The following is an 11,729-nucleotide window of genomic DNA, read 5'->3' as shown; positions in this document are numbered from 1 at the left end:
CACTAGAGACATCTATTGGTGAGATAAAAAGAAGCTTTTTATTTAGCGGAAACTTTTTAAATAGTATATGAGGTCCAAATACTGGATTAATTTTTTTTATCTTTGATGAGATGTCAGAACAATAATATGAAAAATAACTCCAATAATTGGAGATAATCCAGATTTGTGAACAAGTATTTGGACACACTCAACATGTTATACGTAAAATAGATTTACAAATCATGACTATATCGTATTGATATTATTTTCCTTTGGACAGTTATCCCAGAGATAGTAAAATACTTTACAGGTTAAGCCGACGTATGTAAACATGTTTTCGTTTATAAAGGTAGTTTCCAAATCGGTTTTTAAGTCAACCGTATAATCGTGAATATTTATCATAACTTATATTCAAAATGATATTTATTTAAGGAAATACTACCCTTATCCGTAAACTAAAACGTATCTATTAGATACACAAAGTATTATTTTCTTTTAAATCCCAAGAAAAAGTGAAAAAATCCGTTTGAAAAAATATTTATAAATACTCTGGCTTTGATAAATGATATGTTTACTTTTTTTGTGTTTCGTAGAGTAATCCTTTCGTAAGAGAGATTCTTTCAATCGGAAGCTTTTTTTTACAGATTTCCTCCAATAAAATTATTTTGTTTGTCAAGATGTAGATTTTGAACATTTACACCAATACTCACAAAATATTCTTGATATTCAAAGCATTTACGTTGTAACACTCTCTTTTGCTTTGTGTAATACCACTTTGATAAACACATATTGTGACTACCGGTTTTGGAATAATCGTTTCATCATCGGGTCATTAAAATAAAATTGTTACGGTCTGACATTTATGCAAAAACAAATTTTTTTTTTTAAAAAGATACAACAATATATTTTTACAAATGTCATGCCGTAAAATTTCCATTTTAATGACTTAATGATGGAATGTTTATTCTGAAACTAGTAGTCACTAATTAGTGTTTATTAAAATGTTATTACACAAAGTGAACGATGAATGATAAGGAGAGTGTTATATTACCATACCAAAACGTAAACAATGCTTTTAATATACAAAATACATTTACCTAGTGGTTTGTTCATTTTTGCTTTTGTTTTTTTGTCCAAAAATTTTAGTTTTATTAGTATTAAACCACTTACCAATCACTACAATCAACAACAATTAGATAATATCTTCAACGATTAACAAAAATCCCTTAATTGTGTCATGCGAAATTCCCGAATCATTCGCAAAAGAAAACGCACGTTAACGAAAATGTCTCCTACTACCTTTGTTCCTGAAGAAAAGGATAAACGTATCCGGTTAACGTGCCGGCAAGTACTTACGGAGGCACATGTCTTTTTATTTAAGTAAACGCCCTGCAGATGAAATGCAATTTTCTCATGTTATTCAGGGTGGCGCAAAATTATTAACCCTATCAGAAAATAACATAAATTTTGCAAATCATATTTGACATTTGTGAACTAGACCGCTGCAGTTAACAAACGTGGTACAAAATTAATAATCCAATTATGTTTTATGTAACTTTTGTACCAAATTTACTTAAAAACATAAGAGTAATAAAAATCTTTATTTTTACTTTTTTAATTTTTTTCTGTTACGTAGAAAAGATGATATAAGTCGAGTGGCTGCCACCAGTGTTGATACACATTGGTGCCCATTTCATCAATTCGTTTGTATAATGCAGCTGTTAAATTCACAAATTTAAAATATGTTTAAAACTATTCAATTCAATTCAATTCAATTTATTTAATAAAAAAATAATATAAACATTACAGATCAATATCCAATGTGATATTGTTCAACATAGAGGTAGCTCTTCCTACAGGCATAACCATCGGCAGGTTGGTCCTATGTATAGGAATGTGAAACAATCTATGCCGACGCTGTCTTAGGTAACTATCGGGAACATACAGACCAATGCTCTGGATAATTTCAGGATTATCGATCATACCGCGCAACAATCGATAAAAATGCGTAATCAAATACACATTCCTTCTAGTCTCTAAACTATTGTAGCCAAGCATACCCTGGAAAAACTGGGTCGGGTAAAGCTAAGGATAATAGCCGTACTCTCTCATGTAGAGATACCTCAAAAACTTCTTTTGGACTTTCTCTACCATAAGAGAGTACTTAAGCTCGTGTGGCCCCCAAATCATCGAGCCGCTCTCGAGTCTACTAACGTGTGTTCAAATAATGCCAACAAAGGTACATGTGCACTGCCCCACTTGACCTGAGATCTTGAGAGGTCATTGCATCATGTTTAGGCTATGTTTGCTTAAACAACCCTCGATGCACATATCCATTTACTAAAGGAAACTCTGCGAAATTAGGTTTCAAGATATATTAAGTTAAAAAGAGCACCACGTATATACCTGCGCGTTCGTTTCCATATATCCTACGGCAAAAACGAATTGCGTTAGATAAAAATCGAGTTGTAAACAGATACTAATCGGATGTATGCATTGAGATAAGACTTCATCAATTCTATTAATTCATCAATTTGTAAAAATTAAATGAAAAATGAAAATTATTTGCATGCTGTGGTAGTGATTTTCCTGACGAAGAGACGGGACATCTCGAAACTGGTGGACATAAAAATCTCAGTGGATGGATATAAACTTATAAAATTAACCTTTTTATCAAAAAATAAAAAAAGTTAAAATGACTTACCACAATGTAAAGTCTTTAAATATAAAGAATAAAAAATAAAATTATTTTTAAAACAACGTACATAGATAATCAAGAAACGTTTATTATTTGTTGAACTAATCATGAAAAAATTTTCGTTATAAACTATTATTTCTCGGCCAAAATAATGTGAAAAAATTTAAGTCATTTGTACTGTGTCACGACATTGATAAACATATACAGAAAATTTGGGTAAAGTGGTTGTCAATCATGTTGCACATGTCGCTCACTCCTTTCAACAACGTCGCCTTCAGTTGTGCGTGTTTTCGGAATGCCCAGAAAATGTACTATATCCCATCAAAAGCGGCATATTTTTAACTTAATATTTACCCGATATAGGGCGGAAAGTGTTATTTTTGCATTATAAAGAAATTGTATAGTTTAATTATCTTTTGAATAAACTAAATATTTTTCAAATGGAGAAAAAACTTTCAAGTTTTACCAAGATTTTTTGCATAGTAAAAAGTTCAACAAGTAGCTTGATATTAATTTTTAATACATTTTATTATATTCTTAAACTTCAAAAACAATGTTCTAAAAAATCAAGTTTTTGATATATGAAGTTGTTGAAAGGAGTAAGCGATGCGTTAAGTGATCACTTCCATCACACCCAGACTTCCAAATTTTTTGTCATCTAGATAGATCTCAAATATTATTTTTTTTTGATTTGTATAGATATCAAAACGTAATTTTTCTCCCTCCCAAACAACATATATTTAAATGTTTTTTTTCTTCTCAGATTGTTGGGATATCCTAACACGAGGCATATATTACATACATTGCATATTGTGACATAATCGTCACGATGTCAAATGTAAATTATTAACAAATAATATTTGGAATTAAATTGAACATTTCGCAAAACATGAATTATTGATGATGTGAGTACATTCGTGGTAAAATTTTCATTTTGATACTGAGGAATGGAAATCTCCGTTAACTGAACATGACTTTCAACTTGGCGAGACTGCTTCTACATAAAAGTATAGCAAATGCATTATTCAGATTACTTCTTGCCTTAAAAAACCTTTTTAAGGATTCAGTATTGAACTCTTTAAAAGTCAATTTATTTTTGTATAAAAAATCCCGAAAAGAAAACCAATTAAACCTTTTTTTCTGTAATGCACTGAAACTCACCGTTTGCTGTTGGTAAGGTAACGCTATACGGTAATAGAGATTTTATTCGTGTCTTATTAATTGTATAGTTATTATAGCTATTGGAATTAAATAACTTGAAAAAAATTTAAAGGCTACACACAAACATTGTATTTTTTAAATTAAAACAGGACTTTCACGGAGAACACATATTTATATTTATGAATAAGAGTTTTTAATATCGTATATTTAGATATGTTGCCTTCAATTATAATAGTGACATTTGGCAAGTTAACTGAAATATAAAATTTAAAAAAATACTTCCACAAAGTGACTGCCAAATCAATTAAAGAAAAAAAAGTGTAAAAAAAAGCAAAAAAAAAAAGTTTACGCACAAAAAAGGAAAATGTACTATTGTGTATTATTTTTCTAATTTTTTTTCCGCCTTAAGTCCTCCTCCATAATATAATGGTCAGCACACTCAGCTACCGTTCTGGAGGTCCCGGGTTCGATTCCCAGGGGGGAAAGTCAAATAAATCTCTTTTTTCGATTTTTTCACTCTAATATTTATTGAATATTACCCTGGACTGGTACCTGAAGCGGAGGGCTGATCACCTTTCCTTCATGAGTTAAAGATCAAGATAACACTGCGTTTATATGATGCAGTGCCCTATGCACCATAGGGGTGCGGATAAGGGGTTTGAAGTTTGAAGTTGAATTATTTTTAATGTAATAATCAAATAATATTTGCAAATAAAATATTAATCCGATTTCTAAGAAAACCGTGGAAAGCCTTTGTATCGCTCCAAAATATAATTTTTTTTCATGATCATCCGTAGCTATCTATACTCGTATTTATTTTTAAATTGTGCCAACGCAAACAAATATTTACCAAGGCTAAAGCCATGTATTTCTGGGAAAAGTTCAATATATAATATAGAGTTTTTTACCTGATTAATTTGCTGCAGCGCGTGATAAAAAATTATTCATCCGGAAAATGGGTTGAAAAATTATTTACAAGTTTTTTTTTAACGGTGTAAATGCATATTTATTTATATTTTATAAAATTATTTGAGATGAACGTTCAAGTACTTGAAAGTGGCCAGGATACAGTCGAAATAATCGGCGTGTATGTATGTATATGAATATGCATTACAGATTGGTGTGGCATTCTATTCTCTCTGCCTACTCCTTTGGGGAAGTGACGTGATGGTTAGTTTGTTAGTTTATATGAGGTATACAAGTATTAATTTAATAAACCCTTATCCGCACCCCAATGGTGCATAGGGCACTGCGTCATATAAACGCAGTGTTATCTTGATCGTTTACGCATGAAGGAAAGGTGATCAGCCCTTCGCTTCAGGTACCAGTCCAGGGTAATATTGAATAAATATAACAGAGAAAAAATCACTTATATTTATTTTACCCCCTTGGGAATCGAACCCGGGACCTACAGAACGGTAGCCGAGCGTGCTGACCATTACACTACGGAGGCGGAAAAAATAATACAAGTATTACAAATAAAAAAGGGCTCTTCTAAATAAAAGCTTTCTAAATCAAACCAATGTTGAAATCTAACTAAATCACGGAACGTCATGCGATGGATCATAAAAGAATGACTTCCAAAATTTGATAATCATGGGTAGAATGGTGAATGTAACATATGTGTGAAATGATCACTAGCCTCGACAGGTAGTAAGTCTGGTAAATATCCAGATTTCCATATTATTTCAATTTAAAGGGTTAAAAGAATTCATGAGATTCATAATTCATGTATAAATTAAATGTGCTTACATGATTTACAACATTTTGAGTGTGTCCAAATACTTGTTCACAAATCTGGATTATCTCCAATTATAAATAAATATGCATTTACACCGTTAAAAAAAACATACAAATAAAAACAATAAAACTAATAAAAGAGTGTCTGCTCAGTAAAAAGCTTCTTTTATCTCGCCAATAGATGTCTCTAGTGAAGTTCTAGTGATTCATGAACAATGTTTCAAAATTGCTACATATATATATATAGAACTTCCGAGAATTTGAGTAGTGTGGTTGTCAATAATGGGTAGAATTGGTAAATGTTACACGTGTGTAAAGTGATCACTTAAACCAGCCTATGACGGTCGTCAGCCCTGTAAATGCCCAGATTTCCATATTCTTCTTCATCTTTGATAAGATGTCAAAAAATAAACGATTTTAACAAAAATATTATAAAATGATTTTTCATGTTGAATACTTTTTTTTTCAGTGATTGGATATTCGGGATACGTTACTGCAAACTCAGCAACTTCATAGCGAACGTTACTGTTGCGGCTAGTGTCTTCACACTGACTGGAATTTCATTCGACAGGTGAGTTTTCATACTTTTTCGCCGCCCGAAAGTGAGTTTCTGCGAAAAAAAAAACTATATCTGGGCGCTTGTGCACTACACGGAATTTTACTGTTCGGCATTCCGGTTAGCATGATAAAACGGATGATTGGCTTGGATTGGCTCGTGCTTTTGGCCGTCTTTCTTCGGATCGGTGCGCTTGATCGGTTCGTGATCAGTTCGGTGCGCGTATATTCGATCACGCTTGACTGTCGTAGTCGCTTTTATTTAAAAAAAACTTTTTTTGATATATATTGGAAACATATCCAATTATAGGAGTTATTTGAACATAACTCCGAAAATCGAAGATAATCCAGATTTGTGAACAAATATTTGGACACACTCAAAATGTTGTAGACGACCGTCATAGGCTGGTCACTAGAACTAGAAACATGTATTGGTGAGATGAAAAGAAGCTTTTTACTAAGCAGAAATTCTTTCATTAGTATGTGAGGTCCAAATCCTGGATTATAACTCTTCTTCATCTTTGATGAGATGTCAAAAAAAATATTAGAAAAATAAATCCAATAATTGAAGATAATCCAGATTTGTGAATAAATATTAGGACACACTTGAAATGTTGTAATAAAATTAACTGGTCAAATTATATCTAAAAATGAAAATAATATTATCTGGCGATTCTCATGTACGTGATTATAATCCAGCATTCGGACCTCACATATTAATAATCTGCTTAGTAAAAAGCTTCTTTTCATCTCACCAATAGATGTATCTAGTGAAGTTCTAGTGATTCAAGAACAATGTTTCAAAATTGGTTCACATATTTACCATATATGGAACTTCTAAGAATTTAAGTAGCGTGGTTGACAATAATGGGTAGAATTGGTGAATATTACACGTGTGTAAAGTGATCATTTAAACCAGCCTATGACGGTTGTCAGCTCCGTAAATGCCTAAACTTCCAATTCTTCTTCATCTTCGATGAGATTTCAGAAATAATATGAAAAAAAAAACTACCGGACGGTAGAATTCCGTGTAGTGCACAAGTGCTCTATGGGTAATCATTTTTAAATTATTTCTTTTATAAAGTAGCTTTGAAAAAAAAATTAAACTAGTAAACATGTCATTGTCCGGCTTCATGCTAAACATTATAAAGCATTTTATATAATAGTATTATGAGCATTATATAGTTATTAAATAATTTATTTTATAATAATATTTTTAAAATGCTTTTTAAAAATGATCATGCATCATATTTTATTTATTGTTTCGTCATTAACTTTGTGGTAAGACATGTTACAATGATTAAAGAAAACACTTGTTTTTTTACCACTTGAGTTTTATTATACACTACATGTTTCAGAAATTAAACTTCCATCATTCAGGTCTGTATAATAACTAAAATATAAAATATAAAATTGTTCTAAAAATATTATATTTATATTATATTTTATATTTTAGTTATAATACAGACCTGAATGATGGAAGTTTAACTTCTGAAACATGTAGTCTATAATAAAACTCAAGTGGTAAAAAACAAGTGTTTTCTTTAATCATTGTATCATGCATCATAATACATAACTAATTCATTGCTGGCATACGTCAATTAATCATATGAATAAAATAAATTTATGACTTTTTATGGTCATCACATTTTTTCCAAACACGGGCTGTTACTTGATATTGAAATCCTGACCCTAATCATGATCAAACATTTCCTATATGTCTGCTTTATAAAAAGTTCTCGGAGTTTTCCTAAGGTCTCAAGAGTATTCATTAAATGTACCATCGATCCGGAATATGTATTTTAACATCAGTTTTATGGTCTTTTATACTCGCGTTTGTAAATTTTTTAATGTTTTTTTCTCTGTTAAAAGTTCAAACACGGAACTTGTAAGACTTCGAACCTAACTTGGTAATATTTTTGAACACAAAAAAACGATCTGATACATACATTCCCGACGATGATTACCACTCCTGACCCGGCCGCTTTCAAGGATTTGACACACCTGATTGTGCCAAGTTTTCCTCGGTCTTCCTCTGCTTCTTTTTCTAACTACATTCGGCTCATAAATTTGTTAAACCGTTCTTTCCTCACTCATATGTTCCACGTGTCCAAACCATCTTAACACCCCTTTATTAATTTTATCGATAATGCTTATCTCAGGCTTGCATTATTTCCTTATTTCATCATTCGAACATCTATCAAACATCGTTTTGCCACACGATCGTCTGAGATATTGCATATCGACTGCATTCAGTCTACTTTTATCCTTTTTTTGTTAACTGCATGCTTCGCTTCCATACATAAGGGTTGGAACCAGGACTCCGTTGTGTACTGTGTACTGAATATTTCTATAAAATAATACAATATTTCAAATCACGGTCGAAGCCATACAAATTCACAAGTATGTAAATCAGCGTAAATTTTCGCTTGCGAGCCACATATGGATGTTTTTCCTGAATGGGGAAACATGGTATTTAAACTTTCAAATCAGTTTACACTCGCGATATAACACTTATAAAGAAAACAGCAGTGTCATTAAACATTGATAAATTGTTCACAATTTGGATGCCGACAAAAAGCAAGCTCCAATTAGGGAAAACGACTAACGGAAAAAGTCGTTTACGGATTTACCTTATTTAGGGCATTGTTATTGACAACGTATAAATGTTTGAATGACAATGAGAATAAACATATAAATGACCAAAGCCCAGATTTTTGTACAAGTATTTGAACATACTCAAAATGTTGTGAATAAAAGTAACTGGCCAAATTATAAGCTGCATAAAAAACCCAGAATTGTTTATAATTTATATTTGAAGCCCTAACTTTGTGATTTTCCATTTTAAATTTAAAATGCAAATTTGTTTTAAAATCGCTTTAAACATTTTATTATAACTAACACTTAAACAAACTGACATTATCTACTTGACAATATTCAAATTATTAAAAAAAAACAGAATTGTTAATAATTTATATTTGAAGCCCTAACTTTGTGATTTTCCATTTTATATTTAAAATTTAACTTTGTTTTAAAATCACTTTAAATAACTTATTATAACTTACACTTAAACAAACTGACACTATCTACTTGACAATATTCAAATTATTAAAAAAAAACCCAGAATTGTTAATAATTTATATTTGAAGCCCTAACTTTGTGATTTTCCATTTTATATTTAAAATGCAACTTTGTTTTCAAATCGTTTTAAATATTTTATTAAAACCACACTTAAACAAACTGACACTATCTACTTAACAATACTCAAATTATTAAAAAAAACAGAATTGTTAATAATTTATATTTGAAGCCCTAACTTTGTGATTTTCCATTTTATATTTAAAATTTAACTTTGTTTTAAAATCACTTTAAATAACTTATTATAACTTACACTTAAACAAACTGACACTATCTACTTGACAATATTCAAATTATTAAAAAAACCCAGAATTGTTAATAATTTATATTTGAAGCCCTAACTTTGTGATTTTCCATTTTATATTTAAAATGCAACTTTGTTTTCAAATCGTTTTAAATATTTTATTATAACTTACACTTAAACAAACTGACACTATCTACTTAACAATACTCAAATTATTAAAAAAAAACAGAATTGTTAATAATTTATATTTGAAGCCGTGTGATTTTCCATTTTATATTTAAAATGCAACTTTGTTTTAAAATCGCTTTAAATATTTTTTTATAACTTACACTTAAACAAACTGACACTATCTACTTAACAATATTCAAATTATTTTGAAGGTTAGGCAAATGAGCTAGGGTAGATCTCAAGTGGCTTTATTTTTTTGTATTAATTGGCAGTCACAGTCAAAAGAGATGAGAGATGATGACTTATTGGAAACATATTTAATAACGGACTTTTAGAAAAACCATGCTCTTGTGTATTTACTTTTTGTAAATTATAATTAATTGGTTTTTTAATTTCCAATATTTCTAAGCAATCTTATTTAAGTCCTCAATTGCATGTGTGTAATATATTTAGATCTTTATTTTTATCAAATGAGTGATTATTTTCTATTAGGTGATTGACAAATTCATTGTAATTATTTTTATTAAACATCTTGTACGTTCTTAACATTGGATTTAGGATTATTAGAATCGATTTGGAATTACGATTATTTTTAATTTATTATTAGATTAAAACCAATATTTTTAGCTTTTCCACTTTTTTATTTGACCAGCGACCGGGTTTCGTCGTTACCGACATCATCAGACTGGTCGGTAACGTCGATGTCGGTAACGACGAAACCCGGTCGCTGGTCAAATAAAAAAGTGGAAAAGCTAAAAATATTGGTTTTAATCTAATAATAAATTAAAAATGCAATTCCATCACGAAGTGTCAGTGGATAATATAAATCTATTACGATTATTTTGTTAACTAGGATCAATTGAAAATCATGTTGTCAGGCGTTGCCTAGTTTGTAAAAATAATCCGGGGTTCGGATCTTGCATTCATTCCATTAAAAGGATCTCTGCTCAATAAAAGTTTTCTTATTGTAATAATGTTGGCTGTTGTGAACTCACATGCAATGTCTCGTGAGATTAATGATTTATCTAGGAGTTTCAATTTTTCTTGTTGTGTTGGCAAAATAGTGATATATGTTCACCGAGTGTAAAGTGACCACTTAACCAGCCTATGACGGTCGTAAGCCCTGTGTATATACAGACTTATAATCTTCTTTATCTATGCCAAGATGTAAAAAATGTAAAAATAACTCCTGAGTCAAGAAAAATCCAGATTTTCGAAGTATTTAGAAACTGTATAATATATAATTCTGTTTTTTTTCTAAGTACGCTAATCTATTTTCAGATAAAACCAAGCTATTTACATTTCATTTCTCTCCAAATGACCCGCTTTTAAAAATTCTTCTTTATTTGTTTAGTTCATTTATTGCTGCGGACACGAAAACAGACAGAACCTTTTTTAGGTCTCTAAATTAAACTCCTCAGGCCATATTTCACTCTTCTCCACTGTTCAAATCCCGATGGTGAATTAAATTTAAGTTTTCATTAAAACTTTTGGGTACAAACAAATCTTGGGGTTAAACTAACCAACTATAAAAGCACCAGCCGGAAGATATTCTTTCACAGATAAAAAGTTGTTTAATTTCAACAATGAAGAGAGATAACAAATAAAGATGAACATTTAATAGCACGTCTAAAATATCGTAAAGATTTTACTAGAATCAGTCCAGTGACTTTTGGTTTCCTACAACCAACGATGCATCCATAAAAAGTATTTAGAAAAATAAACATATTTATACCAAGTAAGAAGAAATTAAAATAAAATAATATAATGTTCAATAGAGAAGCGGTTCTCAAACTTTTTTAAACTCTTGATATTTCCTAGAGCCATAAAACGAGTAAAACTTGGCTCTTTAATCATTATGAATTTTGAATGAAGCTCAATTACATACGGCGACCCATAGAAATATCCATGCTTGGTTAGCCCCAGAGATACAGTATTGAATTGATCAATTGAAACAAAACTTTTTTTTCGTATTTTCAACACCCTGTAAAAAATATATTTGGGAGTGTTCCTCGTATAGTGGACATGGGCTGCTTCTTTCAGCGA

At 30.5% G+C, this 11,729-nt stretch overlaps 1 protein-coding gene across 1 annotated transcript in view; it reads left to right on the top strand.

Moving 5' to 3' along the window:
* Window positions 1-11,729, top strand: part of TkR86C (Tachykinin-like receptor at 86C) — a 178,735-nt gene that overhangs the window by 86,347 nt on the left and 80,659 nt on the right. Inside the window, exon 4 of the mRNA XM_088257200.1 lies at window positions 6,048-6,149. Within this exon, the coding sequence (XP_088113326.1) occupies window positions 6,048-6,149 (102 nt within the window). The remainder of the gene's footprint in view (window positions 1-6,047; window positions 6,150-11,729) is intronic.

Source organism: Brachycentrus maculatus, unplaced genomic scaffold (assembly GCF_059751285.1).
Source record: "Brachycentrus maculatus isolate JH-2025_06_01 unplaced genomic scaffold, ASM5975128v1 h1tg000074l, whole genome shotgun sequence".
In the NCBI taxonomy this organism is placed as follows: Eukaryota; Metazoa; Arthropoda; class Insecta; order Trichoptera; family Brachycentridae; genus Brachycentrus; species Brachycentrus maculatus.
Note: the sequence above shows the minus strand (reverse complement) of the source record. Positions and strands in the feature narration are given on the sequence as shown.